We start from the raw sequence: 24,966 nt of genomic DNA, 5'->3' as shown, positions 1-24,966 counted from the left end.
ATATGGAGACCAAAACTGCACACAGTACTCTGGGTGTCATCTCCGCAAAGCCCTGTACAGTTGTAGCAAGACTTCCTTATTCTTGTATTCCAGTCTTCTTGCAATGAAGGCCAACATTCCATTTGCTTTCCTAATTGCTTGCTGTGCCTGCATGCTAACTTTCTGCATTCCTTGTATGAGTACACCCAAGTCTCTTTGAACAACAATACTTAGAAGTTTCACACCTTTTAAAAAATATTCTGCTTTTCTATTCTTATTACCAAAGTGTACCCACATTATACTCCAGCTGTTACCTTATTGCCCACTCACTTAACCTGTCTATATCTCTTTGCAGCTTCTTTGTGTCCTCCTCACAGCTTACGTTCCCTTTTCGCTTTGTATTATCGGAGGAAATAATTTCTATTTACCCTATCAAATCCTTTAATCATCTTAAACACCTCAATTAGATCACCCGTAATCTTCTATAGTCAGCAGAATGCAAGCCTAGTCCATGCAAGCTGGCCTCATCATTTAACCCTTTTCGCACTGAAGTATCAGCAGCTCCATTATTTCTTTTGAACAGAAGTCTGGAGGCTCAATGCTCTTTTGTTGGACACCTGGGTGGGCAATTTTGCTATCGCCTGCCAGTCAGGAACATGACGGGATTGGCTGCAGTGTTGATTTTACATCCCGCCTGATTTTACTGTCCATTGAAACCAACAAATAATATTGGGTGGGTGTAAAATCAGCGTTCCAACTGATCCCGTGGGTTTCCCATCCAGTGAGCTGGATTTTATGCACCTGCTGTGAAAAACCTTTGTGCCGCGCCACTGCCACACCGCCGCAATCTTCCTCGCAGTGGTCCACAATAATCCGGTTGGACAGCACCCCACCCAATCATGTGGAGGGGGTGGGCTCTCCGACACTGGCAATGGTGTCAGCTACCTGTGTGCTGGCGCCCATTTTTAAAGGGCTGCCAGCCCTGCTGGCTAATTTACATTTTTTAAGTTTTACCCCCGCCCCCAACTGTTACATTCAAAATTCTGTCACCCCTTTCCCACCCTGCATAACAATAAAATTCAGTATTTGCCCTATCCCCAGCAGCCCCCCCAAAACACTTACCTTCCACACATGACCTTCCCCTCCCCCGGCCAACCTCAACAAAGTGCAGACGTCACCTCTTCCCACCATCCCCTACACTAATGATGTAAATTTGACCCCGTTTCCCCCCCCCCCCCCCAGCACTAAAAATCTTAAGCTCCCCCTTCCCCACCACTGTGCCACCTGCTTTCCCTGGACGGTGAAGTGAATGCGCGTAAGTGCCGGCCGCCGCTCAGAAGATCATTGCCCGACGGTAAGATTGGAGTGAATTTTATTTAAATATATTTATTGTGTTAATTTAAATATTCAAAGCCGGGTCCTGTCGCCGAGCGGTGCGGGGCCCGCCACGGAGCCTCACTGCCACCAGGAAGATCAGGCCATGCATTCCTGGCATTGGGCTTCGTGGCAGGCTGCTGCTGGAATGATCTTCCGACACCACCCACCCCTCGCCACGGAGCCCAATGTTGGGAGCATTGTAAAATCCCGGCCAGTGAGTTAGGAATAAGATTGCTTCCCATTAAGTTTTGGAATTGTATTTGTCCCGTTCCTCCCAATTCCATTGGTACGAGCACAAAAAAAATGGGAAAAGAAGTGAAAGTTTATTGAAAACTGTGGTTCTTGGGCATACTGCCAATGATCAAGAACAAAACCTATCACTAAAGAGTGCCGACCTGTTCTCCTCACTGGGGGGGTGCGGGGGCGGGGGGTAAATGTTACAGCTGAACCCAGGAACCTTCCAGTTGACAGTCTAGTTATTGAAAAGTTGATAGCAGTTAGAAAGACCTGCCCTCTACTGATTGATGAATACTTCTAACTTGTCCGTTAATTGAGCTTATAACACACCATGTTAAAAATCTCTTCAGTGGAGTTCTGTAAGGTCAGTTATCCCTATCTCATGAGGATGTCGCTCACCTTCCAGAGCACATTTGATGTTTGTTTGAAGTTGGTTTAAATCTAGATGTACTCAGGTAAATATATAAATATTTTGGGCTTTCCTGATAGGTTTGTTAACAAATCACTCCCCAGCAGCCAATTAAATTCTTACTGGTTTCCAACTGCGATCTTAATTCAGTTCTCCACAAATGAATTCATTCACCATTCAAATCTTTTCAACCTCTTAAAGATCTCATGTGAAAAGATAATGCTGTTAATATTAGGTTCAGCATGGAAAGTTAGTAAATTGCAAATCCTTACTGTAGGTTAGATAGATTTGATGCAGCGTTTTGACCGGTTCTGAGGAACCATCCATAGCTCCTACCAAAAATTGCTTTCCACTTTCATTTGGGTCAAGAATTTGTTATTCCATCATTTCACAAGTTACCATATCAACCACTAGAGTCCAAAGTTACCATGTTGTTCATATGGAGTAGTGATTAGAAGCCTTGAGAGTTATTCTTTTACTTGGGTGCAAAGACATGAGGCAACATGCAACCAAGTAACAGATAGTTCAGTGAATGGTGGAAGGCATTCTGCACCTCCCTAATCTGCATTCCCCTCCCCCCCACCCCCCCACACCTAGAAGAAACAAGGGCAGCAGGCACATGCGAGCAAAACCACTTGCAAGTTCCCCTCCAAGTCTCACACCATCCTGACTTGGAAATATATCGCTGTTTCTTCACTGTCGTGGAGTCAAAATCCCATAGGCACAATGGATGCAGTGGTTCAAGAAGGCAACTCACTACCACCTTCTTAAAGGGCAGTTAGGGATGAACAATAAATGCTGGGCAGGAATTAGATTTTTAAAAAATAAGTTGTAACTATTCAGTCAAGGTGTAAAAATAACTCAGGAACAATTTTTCCAGAAAATAACAGAAATAAATACAATTTAAAGAAAGTAATTATTAAAAATTCAAACCAGAAATTGAATACACATAAATACGTCACCTTTATTATCAGTTTTTATGCCATCTTCAATATTCAAAACTCTTTAAAATACATTCCCCACACAATCCTTCTCTAAGCATTACAATTGTTTCCAATAGAGTCGCTCAGTCTTCTGAACTTTGGCAAACTGTTTCAAAAAGGGCAGGATGCAGTTTTAAAAATCCAAAAATGTCAAGTTCAGTACATTAATATACTGGATGGTAATCTAGCCTCTCAATTTCCTTTGGTGTTTAAAGGTTTAATTTGATGTGTGATAATATTCAGAATTAACAAAAATATATGCTTGAAATATTACCATATCCTGGGGGGTAAAAAAGTGAGAATTGTAAGTGTGTCTTACTTAAAATGATCAACATTTGATGCTTGGGCTGCAAATATTGGCATTAAGCTATCAGACATCAAGAAATAGGAAATACTGAAAATTGTGATTTGGCATTTCAGTTTCAAGTAAACTATTGTTTACTCAGTCATATTCCAGCTTTTAGAAATAATTCTGAAAGACTGGCTAGTATATTTGAAAGGTTATGGAAAAAGATACTCATTGCAAGGGACTTGTAACACAATTACCAGAAAAATCATTGCAGGTATCTCATTTGCATCTCTTACAGAGACAGGCTGATTGAAGATGAGTTATTCTCAGTCTGTGAGTTTCACCTGTGCTGAGGTTATGTCTGGTTAAACTTAGCAAAAATGCTCTGTTTGCTACATTTTAGAGACTTGATTGAGCCCGAAGAACATTTTCATGGCTGGAGAGTTTATCTAAGGCCTCTGCTTTCTCCTTTGCTGATAGCTTCTCTTGAATCTCAGCCTCTATCTGTGATGGATCCACGTAAGTGTAGAAATAGGCCATGGTGGCGAATATTAGGCAAACGGCTACCAATAGAGCGGAAAATAAGATATACTCAGCCCACTGTGCAAGGAAGAAAAGACAATAATGATTAGCAATGGAATCAATCCACTTTCTGTCCAATATTCCCTCCAAATCTTCTTTGTTGTATGTGGCCTGTTCAATTCAACATGTGGTACCTTCCAGATTGCTGCATGGCCACACCCACAACTAAGCAGCAGCATAGTTTCTGTCCCATACGACACAAAACGCCATAAAGAACTGCAGGCCATTTATACAGTAGACCATTGGGAACCTCTTGTATTATCAAGGTCCATTCACACTAAGCTGCATTTAGAATCCGGAGCCATGACGCAACTCCCACTTCATATTGGAGTCCATTAACATCCAATTCACACCAGACTACTTTATTGCTGGTATGATACCAAGGCCACTGACAATGAACTCGAATGCCTGGATTCCCCAGGGGCAGACGGTGCCGCAGACTGCTACCTGTGCAGCCCATGTGGCATTCTTCAATTATATCAATACCGTACCCCATTCTCAAGGGGAAAGTGCAGTATTGTTAGATGCAGAGTAGCGATCCCTCAGCTCCAACACTCAGGAAAGTGCACCAACTACACCAGTGTGACATTTCTACATCTCAAATCGAGTGACACTATTCCTCACGGTTGTGATTTCTGAGTAAGATTTCCAATTTTATATCAGTTTTCTTACACTGTCGGCCCAAGCTCAGTTGGATGTAATTTCATAAGGTTTCATATTCCGGGGTGGAGAGTGGGGGAGCGGGGGGCAAGGGATATTGTAGTTGCATTTGTCCAATGCTGCTTATGGGTCCAGCATTAAAGAATCTAACATTGTGGTCCAGCACTTCCACAAGGCAATGCTCTGTGAATTTGTTTAGTTCCCATTATTCACATACCTGCTCCTGAATAGTTGAAGCTTCCGCTATTATTAACACAATAATGTTACCAAATGCGTTAGTCAACAGCCAACCAGCCTGCAGTACTGATTTCATGTTAGAAGGTGCCTAGAAAACAATAACAAGGAATTTAAAAAAAAACTCTTCTGCTATGTGCTGAGAAATGCAGAATTCAAAACTTACTGTAATTGTTAATAAGCTAATAAAAGTACAAAAGGATATGGAGAGTAAAATTACTGTTTTACGGTAATGTAAATCCCGTAATCCAATCCCGTAAACTACTGACATCCTCCTGAAGTATGTTAGCTCTTTCTTAAAAAGTGATGAATACTATTGGGTAACTAACAGCATTGAAACTTAGAAGTACACTGTAGAATATTATGAATGCTATCCTTGATAATTGATCTGTGGAGCATAACTGGTCAGGGTTTAGTAAAATATCACACAATACTCGGTATCTGTCAAACTGGATAAAATGCCAAATGGTTGGCCCTTGTTGGAAGCTCTGAAGGTGCATGGGTCTCTTGGAAGGATTAACCTTTAATGGTCCAAATATTTCCTCTCACTCCATGCTTTCTGATAGGTACACAGCCTTCAGACATTGAACAGTAGATATACTGGAAATTCACAATGCTCCAAATTTTTTGCCATTAAAAAATTGTTACCCACCTGTGAGTAGGAGAACGCTAGACCAGTGACGGAGAAAACCACTTCACCACTTGTGATGAGAAGGTACTGGGGAATCTGCCACACCATGTGAAAAGTGTTTGGTTTGATGTCTTCAATGTAATTTAGTGGCAATTCATCAGTGGGACACTAAAAATATACAACATCGTAACCAACATGGAAAACAAATCACACAGCCTGAAAGTCACTGTATCTACATTAACTGTACCCAAATAACAAAGCTGGATACAGTAAATATGCATCTTATGAACATAGCAAGGGGACTAGGCTATTCAGCCCCTCAAACCTGTTCTATCCTTCAAGTAGATCATGGTTGATCTGTATCTTAACACCATCTAACTGCCTTAACCCCTAATTCCCTTTCCTTGCTAAAATCTCTGTCAATCTCAGTTTTGAAATTTTCAATTGTGCACAAACCTCAACAGCTTTTCAGGAGTTCAAGATTTGCACTACCCTTTGTGTGAAGAAGTGCTTCCTGACTTTTTTTTTAATTCATTCATGAGATGTGGGCATCGTTGTCAAACCAGCATTTATTGCCCATCCCTGATTGCCCTTGAGAAGGTGAGGGTGAGCTGCCTTCTTGAACCATTGAACCCTGAACAACCTAGCTTTAATTTTAAGGTTATGTCCCCTTGTTCTTGACTCTCCCCACCAGAGGAAATTGTTTCTCTCTATCTATCTATTCTCTCTATCTTGATTTCTATGATGCAATGTATTGATACAGTAACATGTCGCAGGGCCAGTTCACTTGCATTGATATAGATTTTCATAAACATGGTAGAAAAGTATTTAGAATATATATAATATTCAAAACTATCGTTCACTTTGCTGGAACATTATTTTTAATACCACCAGATATTTGGCTATTTAAAAGCACAACAACTTGCATTTATATAGCGCTTTTAATGCAGTAAAACATCCCTAGCATCACAGGAGCAATATTTATCATATTTGACACCAAGGCACATGAGGAGATATTGTGAGATGTGGTTAAAAGCTTGGACAAAGAGGTAGGTTTTAAGGAGGTTCTTTTAAAGGAGGAAAGAGAGGTGGAAAGGTTTAGGGAGGGATTTCCAGAGCTTAGGGCCTTGGCAGCTGAAGCCACCGTCACTAATGGCAGAGTGATTAAAATCGGAGGAGTGCAGAGTTCTGAGGGTTTTAGGACTGGTGGAGGATACAGAGATAGAAAGAATGGTTTTAGTTTGGAGTGACAGTCTTCTCAATAAAACTCAAATACATTTTCCACATGAATGTGAACCAGCAGGGCACTCATGAATTACAAACCATTTCGTGAATGATGATTGTGAAAGAGCTTCCAAAACCAAATTCCATTGACATTTGCGAACATTTTTTTTCATTTATTATGTATGTGATCATTTTCCTAAGTCAAAAAGATAACAAAATTAGAAACTCAAACTTGATTATTTCAGAGTCAATTAGCTTTGGTTGCATTAACGACTTTGTTCTGATTCTCACTCCCTGCCTTTCTGTCTTTGGCTTGCTGTGTTACTACAACCAAATTAAGAATTAATTGCAATGTTCAGGAGCAATGGTATGAATTCAGCAATCCTGCACTCCCTGTGGGAAGCAGATCTTGAAGGGAATGTGGTTGCAGATGTGGTTACAGCATTGTCCTCCCAATTCTGCAACCTGCACTCTCTTCAAAATGCTGTGAGTGCAGGATTGCTGAATTTGCCTGAGTATCTTAATGCACTACTGAACACTATGTGGTCCTCTGATCTGAACACTGACTTTGGCAACTTCAAATCTTAGCTATCTCCAGATTTTCCTGCCTGTGAACAGTGAGAGGCTGTTCAGCCCCTCGAGCCTGTTCCGCCATTCTGTTAGATGATGGCTGATCTGTATCTTAACTTCATCTACTCACCTTGGGTCCTAACCCTTAATACCTTTGCCTAACAAAAATCAGTCAATCTGAGTCTTGACATTTTCATTTGACCCCCCCCCCAGCCTCAACAGCTTTATGGGGGAAGAGGGTTCCAGATTTCCACTACCCTGTGTGTGAAGAACTGTTCCTTGGCATCACACCTGAATGCCCAAGCTCTAATTTTAATGTTATGGCCTCTTGTTTTGGGCTCCTCCCAGCAGAGGAAATAGTTTCTCTCTATCCACCCCATCAACCCCTTTAATCACCTCCAAACACCTCAATTAGATCACCCCTTAATCTTCTATACTTGAGGGAATTCACACCTAATCTATGCAACCTGTGGTCCTAATTTATCCCTTTTAGACCAAGTATCATTCTGGTGAATCTGTGCTGCACCCCATTAAGGCAGTGAAGAACGGTGGTTAGAACTGATGGAACACATTATTTTAAAAAGATTCTGACTAGCGCTCTGTACAACTATAACATAACTTCCACCCCTTTGTATTTCAGCCTAAAGGCCTGCTACCTGACCCGAACCCGATGGGACCTGACGACATGTGTCGGGTTCAGGGTCGGGTCAGGTCGCACCTCCGGGTCTGGTCGGGCCGGATCGAACACGCTCTATCACCACCTCAGGTACGTGACTTTAATGTTAATTTATTTTTTGGACTTTAAAGGTGGAGTTGCTACAGTTATTTTAAGCTTGTGTGGGTAAGGAACAAAGTGAAAAACGGAAGACAAGTTAACTGATGGTCGGGCGCAGGAAAAAATGGAAGGACTCGGGCCAGGTCGGGCTTGGGGTCGGATGGGGTTCTGTCGGGCATGGGTCGGGTCTCATTTGCAGACCCGAGCAGGCCTTTATTCCAGCCCCTTGAGGGAAAGGCCAATTTTCAATTAGCCTTTTAAATTATTTTTTGTCAACTAACTTTTACTGATTTCTATTCAAGGACCCTTACATTTTCTGCTCCTCCACAGTTCCTAGCTTCTTACCATTTAGAAAATACTCTGATATATCGTTAGGCAGAAAGTGGATGACTTTACATTTCCTCACATTGAACTCAATCTGCCAGTTTTTCCCACTCACTTAATATATCAATGTCACTTTGCACATTTCTGTTCCCAACTACACTACTTACTGTGTCATCTGACTTGGTGTTGTCAGCAAACTTGGTTATAGGGATCTCCATTCGTTCATCAAAGCCATTGATAAATCTAGTGAAAAGCCCAAGTCCCACTGGGGGAACACCACTGGTCACATTCTGCCAATTGGAGCACATGTTCATAATCCCTACTATCTGTCTTCTACCTCCTAACCAATTCCCTAGTTTCTCTTCTTAATCATCTAGAGTTTAAATTGCAGAATAACTCAGAAATTAAAATTAAACTACAATGGAAATGACTAACGAATCTCATATTTCATGGTATGTACTGCCATGGTTTTTTACAACAAAATATTTACAACAATATTTACAACAAAAGAGACAGTATGCATTATCCAGTGATGTGCAGCGATGTAACATTGCTGTAGTTGGAATTATGTGGTGCAATAGATCTTCTTTCCAAAGCATATGGTGTAATATAAGGAATAACCCAGGCTATACAGTATGTTTCCAGAAGGTAACCCAGTTGCTAAAGTGGACTGATCTCCCTCTCATCATGCCAACAGTAGTGGTGTAACTAACGTTAGAGTGGTTCCCCACGTCATTGTGCATGTTGTAAAAATGTGGGTTCACACGACTGACGTCCTGAGCTGTTTATGGGATCAGCACATGATGAGTTAAAACAACTTTCTGCTGAACAGGGATTCTCTGTGACGCAGGTCTAAGGCGAGGATGAGGGGCTGAAGGAATGTGTGAAGGTCATTCATTCATGTATTGACGGTCTGGGAGATGTTGGTCTGCTCACTGTGTTTACCAATTGGACCATCAGACCTGCCCCTAATACTAAGGCATGGGGCTAATCAGGCAACCATTGCACTTAAATAGTGAAAGCTCTATTATTGTTACTGAGAGAATCACTTACTTTCCTTTACTAAACATTGAATAGTTTGTTGCAGATAATCCGTACAAACTTTCAAAATCAATATCATCCATTGTGATATTGTCAACATTTGACAATGAAGTCACAAATCTGGAAAGAAACCACATTTAATTATTTCAAAAATATTAAATATGCAGAAATAAAAGATTATAAAATCAGGATGAAAGTGCTGAGTTCAGATTAACAAAAAATAGACACGAGTCATAACGTACAACAACAACTTGTATTTATATAGCACCTTTAACATAGTGAAGTGTCCCAAGGTGGTTCACTGGAGCGTTATCAGCCACTGAACCATATAAGGAGATATTAGGACGTGGCCAAACGCTTGGCCAAAGAGGTAGAGTTTAAGGAGTGTCTAAAAGGACGAGAGAGAGATAGAGAGGCAGAGAGGTATAGGAAGGGAATTCCGTTGCTTTTGGGCCTATGCAGTCAAGAGTAGAGTGAGTTCAGAGATCTCAGAGGGTTGTGGGACTGGCGGAGATTACAGAGATAGGGAGGAGTGAAGCCACAAAGGGACTTGAATGCAAGGATGGGAATTTTAAATGCAAGGCGTTGTTCGACCAGGAGCCAATATAGGTCAGTGAGCACAACAGGAATCTATTATTAAGGTAGTCTTAACAATGCACTTAGAAAAGCACAGTATGATTAGAACAAGTCAACATGGTTTTACTAAAGGGAAATCCTATTTGCCAAATTTATTAGAGTTTTTTGAGGATGTAACTAGTAAAATAGATAAAGGGAAACTAATAGATGTAGTATACCTGGATTTCCAAAAGGCATTCGATAAGGTGCCACATAAAAGGTTAATTGGCAAGATAAGGGCTCATGGAGTTGGTGTTAATATATCAGCATTGATAGATTGGTTAACAGACAGGAAGCAACGAGAGGGCATAAAATGGGCATTTTCAAGTTGGCAGGCAGTAAATAGTGGAGTGCCGCAAGGATCAGTGCTCGGGTCTCAGCTATTTACAATCTATATTAATGCCTTAGATGAAGAGACAGAGAGTAATGTATCTAAGTTTGCTGATGATACAAAGGTAGGTGGAAAGGTAAGCTGTGGGGAGAACACAGAGAGGCTGCAAAGAGATGTAGTCAGGTTACGTGAGTGGGCAACAAGATGGCAGATGGAGTATAATGTAGGGAAGTGTGAAGTTATGCATTTTGGTTGTAAGAATAGAAGTGGAGAATATTATTTAAAAGGTGTGCAATTTGTAAGTGTCGATGTTCGAAGAGACTTGGATGTGCTTGTACAAAAATGCAGGAAGTTAACATGCAGGTACAGCAAGCAATTAGGAAGGCAAATGGCATGTTGGCCTTTATTACAAGGGGATTGGAGCACAGGAATATTGCTACCATTGTACAGGGTTTTGGTGAGACCACATCTGGAATACTATGTGCAGCTTTTGTCTCCACGTTTAAGAAAGGATATACTTGCATTGGAGGCCGTGCAGCAAAGGTTCACTAGATTGGTCCCTGGGATGAGGGGGTTGTCCTATCATGAGAAACTAAGTAAATTGGGCCTGTATTTTCCAGAGTTTAGAAGAATGAGAGGTGATCTCATTGAAACATATAAGATTCTAAAGGGACTGGAGAGGGATTAAAGATTATTTCCGCTGGTCGGAGAATCTAAAACAGGGGGACACATTCTCAGGATAAGGAGAAATTACTTTATGCAAAGGGATGTGAATCTTTGGAATTCTCTACCCCAGAGGGTTGTGGATGCTCCATCGTTGAATACATTTAAGGCTGGGATAGATAGATTTTTGGTCTCTCAGGGAATCAAGGGATATGGTGAGCGAGCAGGAAAGTGGAGTTGAATCCTAAGGTCAGCCATGAGCATTATGAATGGTGGAGCAGGCCCGATGGCCCATATGGTTTACTGCTGCTCCTATTTCTTGTGTTTCTTGTGTTCTTGTAATAGTTGGACAGGACTTGGTGCGAGTTAGGATTCGGGCAGCAGAGTTTTGGATGAGCTGACTTTTACAGAAGCCTACCTGATGGCATTTTTTCCTTCTTCTGGTTTGGCTTCAATATCATCGAGCTGTCAAAATAGGGTCATAAATTTTTACATTAACTATATTAACTTTTCTATTTACACAGCTAACAGTTCATTTATTCCACTGGTGATATAATAGGTTATTATGTACACTAACATGTTGTACTCTATATTAATGGGACTCAGATTACACCTGAGATTACTGTCCTGGTGAACCACAACCATCTGGCAAACAACAATCATTGGTGATCTACAATCTATTATTCTCATGCACGTCAAGCTACTCAGCTCAAACCTACATAAGGAAAGCCCTGTATACATATCATTTACCTGCACTCAGTTTGGAAGAGTGCAATAAACAACATATAATAGGGGGCCAAATTTATAAGCTAGGATCCACTGTGCTGTTATCCACTGGAGCAGGATGCAGATTTGCAGTTGTGGTTGCTCCAAATACGAGTTCCCAGCCTCAGTGAACATACCCATTAATCCCTATTCTATTTCCTACCTCCTAACCAATTCGCTAGTTAATCCTCAGGGGGTTAAATTGCAGAATTACTCAGAAATCGAAACAAAACCTGATGGAAACAAAAACTAACAAATTTCATATTTAGCATTTAGTAGTTGCATATTACGTATAAACAAATATAATTTCAGTTCAAATTATATGGTACAATAGCAGCCCTGTTCACAGCGTTTATTGTAATACTATATGGAATAACACAGGCTGAAGTAGGTTTCCAGGATGTAATCCATCCGCTAAACCGCCTTGATTTCCCGCTTATCAACATAAACATTGCGTATAATTAATGTTTGAGCTGTTGCCCATTTTATTGTGATCCAATAGTTAAAATGTAGGTAGATGGTACACATCCTGCTTGGTATAAGTAAATCCATTCTGTAATATTATTTCTTGTGTTCATTCATGTGAGAGATTTCCATGCTATGAATGGAAATGTTTCATCACTCGCTATTAACTAAAGGCACTTGCCAGTCAAGCATAGCATAGTAACTTAGAGTAAAGATCCTTTTAGCTTACACCAATAATGTGCCTTCATCGCTGTGAATTTTGCACTTCCTACATCAGACATCCTATAGTTTCTGTGAGTGAAATTCCAACTTGTGCTAAATTATGAGGATGTTTCCATTAAAGACTCTCATTCGTTAAGAACTGGTTTTCAACAGATCAAACTCATATCAAACGTCACATCAGCACTAGGACTGGCTTCAAACTGAGATGCCAGAGCTGATATAGCAGTCTGTCTGACTCACTACACTCATAGATGTCACATTTTATTTCCAATCGAGATCATACTCTTGTTACTAAAATAGAAATTCATGTTTAAGAAATATTCATGTGGAGGTATTGAGCACTTTCTCCTTAATAAAAGCAAAGAATCACAATGGTGCTTGCATTTTACCCATGTTATCCACAGATAAATACCAACCAATTTCATGTCGATGCGTGGAAAGTTTGTTACTAGGAGTGTATGACGAGATCCTTCATTAAGTATAACTTGAAAGGTTTCTTTTCTGTCTCCATACAGCATGGAAAATTTCTTTAAATTGGCTGCTGTAACACTGATATATTCTGTCGCCTGGAAAAGAAGCAGCTAAGTATTACATTGACAAAATAAGCAAGACTTGTATCATTTGTGTTGTGATTTTAGCTGTTGCGGATTTAGAGTTTACTTTGTCAGAACCTCCCAGCCTCAAAATTAAAGTAGCAATGCTCATGGGAACACCTTAACCTCAAGGTTCCCTTCCAAGTCACGCACCTCCTCAGCTGTGTTACCTATGGACTCTGTAGCACTCTGACTGCCATTCCAGAGGCTTGGGCACAAAAATCTAGGCTGGCACTCCAGGGTAAAACAGTCAGAGGTGCAGTATTTCAAAACTGAGACCTTGCCTGCCCTCTCAAATGAATTAAAAGTTTCCATAACACTACTTTGAGGAAGAGTAGGGGAGTTCCCCCTTGTGTCCTGGCCAATATTTATCCCTAAAACAACATCACTGCTACAGATTATCTGATCATTATCACGTTATAGGACCTTGCTGTGTTCAAATTGGCTGCTGTAATTCCTACATTACAACACTTGAAAACAAAGAACAGTTAGTATAAATGGGTGGTTCTTGGTCGGCACAGACTCAGTGGGCCGAAGGGCCTGTTTCAGTGCTGTACCTCTAAATAAATAAATAAATAAACAGTACAGCACAGGAACAGGCCATTCGGCCCTCCAAGACTGCGCCGATCTTGATGCCTGTCTAAACTAAAACCTTCTGCACTTCCAGGGACCGTATCCCTCTATTCCCATCCTATTCATGTATTTGTCATGAAAAGTACTTCATTGGCTGTAAAGCATTTCAAGAAGTACTGAGATCATGAAAGATACTATACAAACACAAGCCTTTCTTTTCATTTTTAACTTGGTCTTATACGGCCATTCCTTCACCATTGCTGGAATTCCATATGTAACACATCACTATGGGAGTCCCCAACATCCCAATAACAACTGCAACTCTACGGGTAGTCCCAGATCTAACTGCTCTTGTGCAGCCCTGATTTTCATTGCTCCACCATTGATGGCTGTGCCTTGAGCTGCCCGGGCCTAAGCTCTGGAATTCCCTCCCTAGACCTCTATGCCTCTTTACTTCTCTGTCCTCCTTTAAGACTCTCCTTAAAACCTAGCTCTTTGACCAATCTTTTTTGGTCAACTTTCCGATTAGCGCCTTACGTAGCTTGGTGTCAAATTGTGTTTGATAATTCCTTGGGATCTTTAAAAAGGATTATATAAATGCAAGCTGCTGCTGTTGTTTCAAGATGCTGGTGACCTCAGAGCATAGTCACAGACGTCTCAGGCATGTAGCTGTAGCCTTGTCTGCTCCCAATGTACCCCTTGCAAAGCCATTCTGGGGTCAGGCCTGTGTCAGGAGGGAACCCAGGCCAGAAAATATCAGGCCAGGTCAGCAGATGCACCTCCGACAGTAAAGGTCTCCATTATTAATTCTGGAGCCCGACAGCGCAACATGAAAGGAAAATCCTCACTAATTTCTTTCCCAGTTGTGGCTCCCAAGAAGAGGTCAAGTTGTGAATTTGTTCAGATGAAGTGTTTCTAGCAAAGTGACAAAACATTTTGAAATGATCAGAGGATGTTAATGGAAATTTAGCCAATCCTAGTCCTTTAATCTTCTGAACATTGCTGAAACATTTTTTTACTCCGAGTTGTTGTGATCTGGAATGTGCTGCCTGAAAGGGCGGTGGAAGCAGATTCAATAGTAACTTTCAAAAGGGAACTGGATAAATATTTGAAAGGGAAGAATTTGCAGGGCTATGTGGAAAGAGCACGAGAGTGGAACTAATTGGATTGCTCTTTCAAAGAACCAGCACAGATACAATGGGCTGAATGGCCGACTTCTGTGCTGTATGATTCTAAACTTCTGTGAATTCATTTATAAGGTTTTACAGCTTTACAACAAAGTTCACATTTCACAATGAAACTAGAGAAGCTGGATCGTTCTCCATAGAGCACAGAAGGTGAAAGAGAGATTTAATAGAGGTAGTTAAAATCATGACGGATTTTGATAAAGTAAATAAGGAGAAACAGTTACGATTGGCAGGAGGATCAGTAACCAGAGGACACAGCGTTAAGGTAGTTGGCAAAAAAAATCAGAAAGGAAGATGCAGAGACACTTTTTTTACGCAGTGAGTTATTATGATCTGGAATGCACTGCCTGAAAGGGCAGTGGAAGCAGATCCATTAGTAACTTTCAAAAGGAAATTGGATAAATACTTGAAAAAACAAGATTTGTAGGGCTATGGGGCAAGAGCAGGGGAGAGTGGGATTAATTGGATAGCTCTTTCAACGAGCCAGTACAGGCATGATGGGCTGAATGGTCTCCAACTGTGCTGCAGGTTTCTATGAATGCCTGCATTTGCATAAGGTGACGGAAACCACACCTGCCAAATGGAAACATATTAATTTCATCATATGGAACACCATTTGACCTTGTTTAAAAAAAAAATTTGTTTAAAAAAGACCACAGAGCAGTGGCTGAAAACATGGCTGCACATTTGCATTCAGAGAGACCGTTGCCTAGATAGACAATGGGAGTGCTCCCTGATTCAATTAGCCAGATGGGTTTTGTCAATAGTGATGATCAAAAGACATTGAGAGTCTGTGTAAGAGCCAGCATTCTACCACCTTCCCCCCCCCCCCCCCCCTTCACCCCCACTAAGTGTGTCTAGTAAGCTTTGAAGAATGAACAAACCTTGCAGGTGATCCTGTGTCAAACAAAGAGCTGGTCACATGACTAACCTGCTGGCCAATCTGGGAATTGATTGAATTGTGCATCACACTAAATTTTTGGCAGACTGCTTTTGAAGACCAAAGAGAAGCAAGGTCTCTCTTTCTCTCTGCCTCTGTCTGTCTGTCTGTCTCTCTCTCTCTCTCTCACGCAAAGTTCCAAGGAGCCATGAAAATTCCTAAGCCTCAAGACAGAAGATCCCTGCAGCCTTCTGGTACCAATGAAACAAGTTTGAAAGTGTGCACTGGGCCCCAACGAGAACTGCAAGACTTAACTTCAATCAAAGACTTCACAGCAAACCTAAAAAACAGTAACTGAATTCCCTCTACAACGTAAAACCTTCCCCCTTTAATTCTTTCTCCTCCTCTGTATCTGTTTGTGTGTGTGTTTATTGCGTTTGCATGCTAGCATGATTGCGTCACGTATTTTGAGTAGTTTTAACTGAGTTAGAGTTTTAAGGTTAATAAAATTACACCTTTATTGTTTAAATCTGAGAAAACCTGTTTGGTTGATTCCTTTACAATTACAATTAGAGAGCAGTGAGTCAGGACTCACTGAGATGAAGCTAAAAGGTTAAACCTTATTACGGCCAAACCAGAAAAGGGCCAAGAGGGTAGCCCTAGGCCCCTTCCTCACCTGGTTGTAACAATAAACAAACTTTTGTGGAACATTTGGGAGCAGGTGAGTCAATGGTGTTTTGACTGCACTGGTTTCTGAATGAGTTCTGTAACATACATTGCTAAATGCAAAATCTAAGCAAGATTGTTGGAAGATTGTTCACCAATACTACATACCTCTGATGGTTGGAGTAAATAAGTCTGGGAAACTCCGTCTAGTGTTACATTGACACTGGAGTTGCCAACATTGATGATTTTAATTTGGCTTTCCTTGCCAACAGGAAAGGTAGGAAGAGTTTTCTGCAAGAGAAAGGAAGAAGATGCGACTAGGAACACACAATATCATTCTAATGGCAATTGAGGCCAACAAATTTACATTGAATGCTTTGTTTTCTTTACTACGCCAGTTCCATCAGTAGGGTGCAATTGTGTTTTTATTAAAATAAAATGCCTTAAAAACTAAAAAGAAAGCTTCCTTAAAGATGTCACAATAACATCTGCCCTGGTCACAGAGTTCTGAAGATCTCCATTCCAAATTCCAAAAAGATCATTTGTACTTACATTCTGAGACAGGGCAGGGAGATGGGAGTAAAAGTGATGTTTCCAATTGAGCAAGCAGCAAAGGCCGAATGGCGGCCTCCTGTGCTGTAATCTGAAGGATTTTATTTCTCTGGGATTCATAGCTTTACATAAAATAAGTAGCAATACAGTTTTCAATAGCATGATCATTTGCAAGGGGGAGAAACAGAACTGTGTATTGGGTTAGCTTGTGGAATGCTCATCATTGATCTGATCCAATTTTTACCACACAAGAACAGCACACTTTCACAAGAGAAGTAAGTACCTGCACAGCTACAATAGCATAGTATACAGGATTATGAACCAACACAATGTGTTATAATACAGAGAGACTAGAGAAGTTGGTGTTTTTCCTCCTCACAGCAGAGAAGGTTAAGGAGACGAAGGGTGATCCACCTGAAACGTTAACTCTGTTTCTCTCTCCACTGTTGCTGCCTGACCTGCTGAGTATTTCCAGCATTTTCGATTTTTATTTCCGATTTCCAGCGTCTGCTGGAGTAGTACTTGGCTCTTATCAAAGGTCAAGGGGAAATTTAATAGAGGGGTCCAAAAATAATTAATTGTTTCAATCGAGTAAATAAGGAGAAACTGTTTCCAGTGGCAGGAGGGTCAGTAACCAGAGGCCACAGATTTAAGTTAATTGGCAAAAGAACCAGAGGGGAGAGAGGAGAAAATGTTTTTATGTAGCACGCTGTTGTGATCTGGAATGCGCTGCCTGAAAGGTCAGTGGAAGAAGATTCAATAGTAACTTTCTAAAGGAAATTGGATAAAGACTTGAAGGGGAAACAAATTTTCAGGACTATGAAAGAGCAGGAGGAGTGGGACTAATTGAATAGCTCTTTTAAAGAGCTGGCACAGGCACGATGGGCTGAATGGCCTCCTGTGCTGTATTATATGCTGATTATGGAGGTATTTTAATGATCCATCAGCTCTTGATTACAGAGCGGACCAAAGTTATTATTGCATCAACGTAATACTGCAATTCATCTTGAAAATTAAACATAACAGAAATGGTGGAGCAGATTTTTCACTGCCCTCTTCTTGAATAATATCTAAAACATGGGTCCAATGCAGGAGAAAAGTGGCTGCTAATCCTCAGTCCCCATTCAGCACCTGAATAGCACTGCATCCAAATCTCCTCAAAGCCTTCTCAGGTGTGCATACCTGGCTGTACCTGTAGGGTGTGCAGCAAGGTAAATTATAAGCAAATGGGTGTTGTACGACAATAGAGAATTGATGGGCAAGAAATAAAAACAGCTGCTCATGATGGCTGGAGCTTCATGATTAGACATTTCCCACCCATGTAATCTCCTCGGAGAGACAAAAAAAAAGAAAAAATCCATGGGCTCATGGTTTTTGCACAGAGATTTCCTTGAATAGTACCAGGGGCCATCAGAATTTTACAGTTATCCTCGCTCTCCTCTCTGCCCCTGTACCCAATATTGTACCTCCATGTATGTCGAAGGTTGCTAGCTCTGGGTGGACATATTCCTGAAGGATTCATCATGTGATTGCCCACCTTCAAAACCACCTCCCCCCACCCCCCCACACATACCTGCCATTGGTTGCCCAACATCTCCATCTTTGTGGGGACCCGCCTTCCTATCAGAATCAGAAAGTGAACAGACTCTTGGGGCCGGATTTTCAATGTGGGGTTGGAACCTGACATCTGGATAAATTCTGGGTCCCTATCCCATACCTCCACTACGTTGCTCACGTGACGCTATTTTTAAATGCTAATGCCCTGATTGGGCAGGGGGCAAGTTCAGTACCCAATTTGTGGTGCCGAATGTCTGCAGGAGGTGGGACCTACCTGCCTGGCACCAAAGGCAAAGGCAAGCAGCAGCCGTGATGGGGCCTGCTGTTGCCTTGCCGAGGCAAGCAGTCAGCTCCTCAGAGGGACAGCAGCATAAAGGGATGAGACAGAGTGGAAACAGACAAAACAGAAGTACTTTTCATGTTCTGGCGCAGGATACTGCATTAAAAATTTTTTTTAAAACTTATCCTTCACCCCGCAGCAATTAAACTCGACAGCTGTGCACTGACTTGCACCAGACTGTTTGGGTCCACCAAAATCTCCATTAAAAATTGAGGTACCGATCTCCCCAGCCTGTTAACAATCCACAAGATCCTAAAGGAGCTTAATGGGCTGTTAATTGGAGCTGAGCGGGATTCCTGTTCCCTCCCCACGCCAGCACTTTGAATATTGCAGACTGTCCTGGAGGTGTCAGGATCCAGATCTAGGATCCACCTTCTCAAGGGCAATTAGGGATGGACAATAAATGCTGGCCTGGCCAGCGACGCCCACATCCCATGAATGAATAAAAAAAAAAGACAACCTCTGGGACTGAGATTTTTAAATCGCACCCTCACTGGGTCCTGACTGGGCTGGCATTTGAAAATCCAACCCCTGGTTACCTGATTGGATGATCTTGACTGTCAATCAAACAGCCTCCTTTTCCCCACCTCCAATCATTTTATAAAACAGTTAACAAGAATGTCAAAAGAAATGAAAAGAAACACTGTTTTTAAAATATTAATCTGATTTTTCTCCTGGAGTTGCTCACAGCAGTGTCCTGGAGATTGATCATTAATTCCTGGTGATTCCAGGGCAATGCTAGAGGGTTGGCAACCCTACATATGTCCAGACACTTGAACCCTGCAGGAGGTTCAGGAGCTGAGGTTCTGTATCTCTGTTGATCTGCTTCTAAGTTGCTCCTGGACATTGCTGGGAGAGGATTATCAGCCCCGTGTTACTCCGGAACTAAAAAAAGCTGTAACAATCCCAACACTTTAGCTATAGTCGTTCTCCATTCTGAAAGTTACCATTTTAATTACCATTTTAATTACGATGTTACAGTACTCACATCGATTTGAATTTGCACAATAGCAGCAGCAACAAATGCCGAAGCTGCAAGTAACATCCCGACTGTCATCTTTCTGAGAGGCCTGAAAAAAGCAGAAACAAAATATTGCTATGAAATGTTACATAGTACTTTAGTGCACAGGAACGGGCCATTGGGCCAAACTGGTCTAAGCTGGTGTTTCCTACATTACAACAGTAACTACCCTTCAAAAGTTAACCTCAGTATAAATGTAATTAATTAACTCTCTCTTAATTTCTTCTTCGCACGAGCCTCCTCCCACTCTATTTACTTCACCTTACTCAATATAACCTTCTACTCTTTTCTCCCTCATGTGTTTATCCAGCTTCCCCTTAAAGGGGCAATTTTCAATGGCTAATTTACCTATCAACCCACAAGTCTTTGACATTTGGGAGCACCCGGAGGAAACCCACACAAGTCACAGGGAGAACTTGCAAACTCCGCACAGGCAGTACCCAGAACCGAACCTGGGTCACTGGAGCTGTGAGGCTGCGGTGCTAACCACTGTGCCACTAATAGGAGGCTCATTCAGCTCAGAAGGAGCAGTAGTTGGCCTTTCAAGCGGGCACCCTCTCTCCAACTTTTTAAAATTTAAGATAAAAAATAGACTAAGGAGCCAGGCCACCATGGTCGGCCACCAGGAGGCCTCCGGGGACCTGGAGGACAACTGGAAAATACTAGTCAGCCTCCAACAATAGGCCTTAATAGGCCATTAACAAGGTAAACTGCCACACTCGCCACCTCCCCCCATCCCAGAGCAGAATTAATGTCTATTAAATTTACTATTTTGACTCTGAAAAGGACAGATCCACGGGATTTCTTCTGTGAGATAATAATGACAGAGTTATTAACGATGTAACGTGGATCAGTCACATAGTTCCTAGGAATCTTTAGTTTACATTGTATCATTTTCTCATTCAACCCTAGGCATTTTGGATCTTGCATATGTAGTTACAGCCGATTGTGATAAACAGTTGCCAAGGCTCCCTCCTCTCTGTTATTGTTTAACCAAACTATACCTGTATTTGCCCTCTTTTTAAACATTTTCCTGGACATTTTTTAAAATTTCCATGCTAACTGCTTAAATATTGTTGGTTTGTGTAACGTTTAATTCATCATGCATTGCAATTTTGGGTATTATTATTGACTGAGCGGTGACATGATGAGGATCAATAAGATTATGAAAAGGATTCGACTGGATAGACTTAGAGAAGGTGGTTCCACTTGCAGAAAAGACAAAAACTAGGGATCATAAATAATGTTGACAGTAACAATGTAAAAATGTCACCCTTCTAAATGCCTGTATAAAGTGAGGGCGCTCTCTTGTTCTTTCCCTATTCCCACCAGGCCAACATGGCACCAGGCTATTGTAGGATGCTGGGCATCTATAAAGAGGGCAGTGCTGTATAATAGGGTAAGGAAAACTTATTTTTTTTCCATCCTATTCAATGAAATGCTTAAAATGGAAATCCTGTTCAAACAGAAATCCCTGCACAGGTTGGGGATCATATTCAACTAGTACACTGCAGCAATGATATAGAATTACAAAGTTCAGTTTGATACATAAGCAGTGGTTCTGCAAATCAACTATGTAATGGACTATTGTCCCATGTTCCAGCCAGTCAGCACTCAACAACTTGCATTTATATAGCGCCAAGCATCGCAAGGTGCGTCAAGGGAGCATTATCAGACAAAATTTGACACTCACCATTTAAGGAGATAGCTTGCCCAAAGAGGTAGGTTTTATGGAGTGTCTTAGAGGAAGAGAGCGACCTGGAAAGGTGGGGAGGTTTATGGAGGGAATTCCATAGCTTGGGATCTTCAACAACAACAACTTATATTTATCGAGGTCCTTAATGTAATAATACATCCCAAAATGCTTCACAGGAGTGTTACATTGCAAAATTAAACACTGAGCCACATAAGGCCATATTAGGGCAGACAGCAAAAGCTTGATTAAAGAGGTAGGTTTTAAGGAGGAAAGAGAGGTGGAGAAGTGTAGGGAAGGAATTCCAGAGCATAGGGCCCAGGCAACTGAAGGCACGGCCACCAGTAGTGGAGTGATTAAAATCAGGGATGGTGTCAGGCAAGCCCCCCACCTGCCAAGAATGAGGACAATTAATTTTGCCACACAAACATTGATTTTAAACTATTGTTGGTGAAGAAAGAACTTGCTTTAAAAAACAATTGGAGACTTTGGCTGGAGAGAGACATTAGCATATCAACAGACAAGTACTGTGAAGGACAAAGGAACTATTCCCTGCTCCAATTTAATCCATTTCGTTTAGTTTAGTTTAGAGATACAGCACTGAAACAGGCCCTTCAGCCCACCGAGTCTGTGCCGACCATCAACCACCCATTTATACTAATCCTACACTAATCCCATATTCCTACCACATCCCCACCTGTCCCTATATTTACCTACCACCTACCTATACTAGGGGCAATTTATAATGGCCAATTTACCTACCAATCTGCAAGTCTTTTGGCTGTGGGAGGAAACCGGAGCACCCGGAGAAAACCCATGCAGACACGGGGAGAACTTGCAAACTCCACATAGGCAGTACCCAGAATTGAACCCAGGTCGCTGGAACTGTGAGGCTGCGGTGCTAAACACTGCGCCACTGTGCCGCCCATGAAAAGTCCATGATGGACTTTTGATTACCAGATGTTGAAGATGGAAAGGCGAGCATTCCAACTACTAAGATGGCCGAATACACAAACAGACGTGGTCGGAACAGTTTGGTCGCATGACTGGCCGACTGTTGGAGTCTTTTGAGTTTGAGCTTCCAACAGGGATTTTGAACTCAGAAGGCTGTTTTCTCCTGGACTGAGAACACATCTCTCCTGTCTGCTCTCATCTCACTCTCACCAGCTTTGGAAACCATTGAAGACATATGAACCCCAAGAGAGAAAATTCTCCTACAGTGAACAAGGTTTAAGAAGAATACTGGGCCCCAATGAAAAGTAAGAGCTGACTACAATCAAGGACTCTACGGTGCGCTGGAAACACAAACAGTAACAAGAAACCCCCTTTACAGACTGCCTCAAACCTCCCTACTTTATTCTTTTCTTCTCTTTTCTGTCCCTATTTGCATGTTTGTATTGCGTGTGCATGCTAGCATAGGCACGTCGTATATCCGTAGGCTTTAACCATATTAGAGTTTAAGTTTAAGTTTTTAATAAATTTCACTTTTCTTCTTTTAACCTAAGAAAGCCCGTTTGTGCTCATTTCTTTGCCTTGTAATTGGAAAGCTGTGAACAAGGATTCACCAAAGGGGGAGCTAAAAACAGTGTGTTTAAAAATTAAACCCTCTTACAATAAGAACAGGTGAAGACAGTAAAAGATCCCGAGACACCTTTTTCACCTGGTCATAACAGATGGTCAAGAGGCTAGAATTGGAGGTGCATAGAGATCTGAGGGTTCTAGTACTGGATGAGGTTACAGAGATAGGGAGAGATGAGGCCATGGAGGGATTTGAAAACCAGAATGATCCAGATAGCTGGAGCCACAGTCTCCAATTGTGGGGTGAAGTAAATAGAAGATGCACAAAAGGCCAGAACTGGAGGAATGCAGGAATCTCCAAAGATTGTGGGCAGGAGATAAATACTCTTATCCAAGCTCCATGTTGGAGCTTGAGGAATATTTATTTGTCCACAGGATATTCAGGATCTGCAGTGGGCAGTTTAGTTCAATCCCGTGTACTACACCATGCTGGAATATTCCACTCTGCCACAACGCCAACCAGCTATCCCAGAATTCTGAAAGCAGTATTTAAACTATTAGTTTGCCAGATTGTTATACTTACGTAAAGTTTAATTTGCACTTAGCAATTAAGGGATAAACAATAACATCCACAAATGGAACCAAGATCAGAATCAGGATTGGGTTGACTGTCTGTGCAAAAATCAGAAGAACAATTTCAATCATATTGTGCATCAAGAGAACAAACTACTGTACACAAAGCTTATCATGAGAAATTATATATTCAAACCTTAATTGCATACCTGCATCTGATCAGGTTGGATATCAATGGATCCCTAAAGAAAAGGAAATATTTAATAAGTATCACTCCAATAAAAGCTCATGGTTTATAAGGCCCGTGTTCTCAACACCTTGCTATATGACTGTGAAACATGGGCGACTTACAGCTACCAGGAAAAAAAGCTCAATAATTTCCATCTTCGCTGTCTGTGGCGCATTTTGGTATATCCTGGCAGGACAAAATCACAAATGCGGCAGTCCTTTCAAAGGCAGAGCTCCCAAGTGTTTTGGCACTAATCAAACAGAGGCGGCTTCGGTGGATCGGACACATCTGCAGAATGGAAGATGGTCGCATATCCAAGGACCTTCTGTATGGTGAGGTAGGCAGGGCTAGAAAACCAGTGGTACCCAAAGCTCCGCATCAAGGATGCTTGCAAGTGTGATATGAAGGCCCTAAATGTCAACTATTCCACTTAGGAGTCACTAGCTACCGAAAGAGGGAAATGGTGACACATCCTGTGGACTGTGTGCACTACCACAATGACCAATTGCTACAGCAGCTTGGCAACAGGCACAAACATCAAAAACAACAACTTACAGCATCACTTGGCAGCTTCATGTGCAGCACTTGTGGCAGAACCTGCCTCTCAGGGATTGACCTTCACAACCATCAGCAAAGGTGCACCAAGAGAAGACACCCCACCTAAATGGATTGTTTGCTGTGTGTCCATCATCATTTGTAGATGGAAGGATGCCAACCAATCAACCGATAAAAGTGTATTGAATGTTGTAAAATGCATAATATTAAAGTGATTATTAATATTCTTACAAATTTTCCATCCATTCTGGCAGCTTGAAAGGTCCACCTGGAACCCTGTAAGAAAATCCACAATTGTGAGAGCTTGCACTACTTAACTACAAACAATGTAAATGAATTAGCTGCATTGCACACAGAGACTTCAACACAAAATCTAGGCTGCCACTCCCAGTGCAGTACTGAGGGAATGCAGCACTGCCGGTGGTGCTGTCTTTTGGATGAGACGTTAAAGCGAGGCCCTGTCTGCCCTCTCAGGTGGGCCTAAAAGATCCCATTTGAAGAAGAGCAGGGATGATCTCCCCAGTTGTCCTGGCCAATATTTATCTCTCAACCAACATCACTAAAACAGTGTATCTGGCCATGATCTCATTGCTATTTGTGGGAGCTTGCTGTGCGCAAATTGGCTGCCGCCATTCCTACATTACAACAGTCAT

At 41.7% G+C, this 24,966-nt stretch overlaps 1 protein-coding gene across 2 annotated transcripts in view; it reads right to left on the bottom strand.

The window, feature by feature from the left end:
* Positions 1-2,965: 2,965 nt before the first annotated feature.
* Positions 2,966-24,966, bottom strand: part of LOC137371522 (solute carrier family 15 member 1-like) — a 52,607-nt gene continuing 30,606 nt past the window's right edge. The window contains exons 12-23 of one of the 2 annotated variants that reach the window (XM_068034250.1): positions 24,545-24,589; positions 23,739-23,771; positions 23,540-23,628; positions 19,713-19,794; positions 16,444-16,566; positions 12,793-12,942; positions 11,343-11,389; positions 9,328-9,435; positions 6,705-6,801; positions 5,403-5,549; positions 4,734-4,841; positions 2,966-3,874 (exon numbers count right to left, since the gene is read on the bottom strand). In XM_068034250.1, the coding sequence (XP_067890351.1) occupies positions 3,674-3,874; positions 4,734-4,841; positions 5,403-5,549; positions 6,705-6,801; positions 9,328-9,435; positions 11,343-11,389; positions 12,793-12,942; positions 16,444-16,566; positions 19,713-19,794; positions 23,540-23,628; positions 23,739-23,771; positions 24,545-24,589 (1,230 nt within the window). In that variant the 3' untranslated portion in view covers positions 2,966-3,673. The remainder of the gene's footprint in view (positions 3,875-4,733; positions 4,842-5,402; positions 5,550-6,704; positions 6,802-9,327; positions 9,436-11,342; positions 11,390-12,792; positions 12,943-16,443; positions 16,567-19,712; positions 19,795-23,539; positions 23,629-23,738; positions 23,772-24,544; positions 24,590-24,966) is intronic. The other variant, XM_068034251.1, reaches the window with a different exon arrangement.

This window comes from Heterodontus francisci, chromosome 6 (assembly GCF_036365525.1).
Source record: "Heterodontus francisci isolate sHetFra1 chromosome 6, sHetFra1.hap1, whole genome shotgun sequence".
NCBI classification, from domain to species: Eukaryota; Metazoa; Chordata; class Chondrichthyes; order Heterodontiformes; family Heterodontidae; genus Heterodontus; species Heterodontus francisci.
The sequence above is the reverse complement of the archived record's forward strand: the minus strand, read 5'-3'. Positions and strand labels throughout refer to the sequence as shown.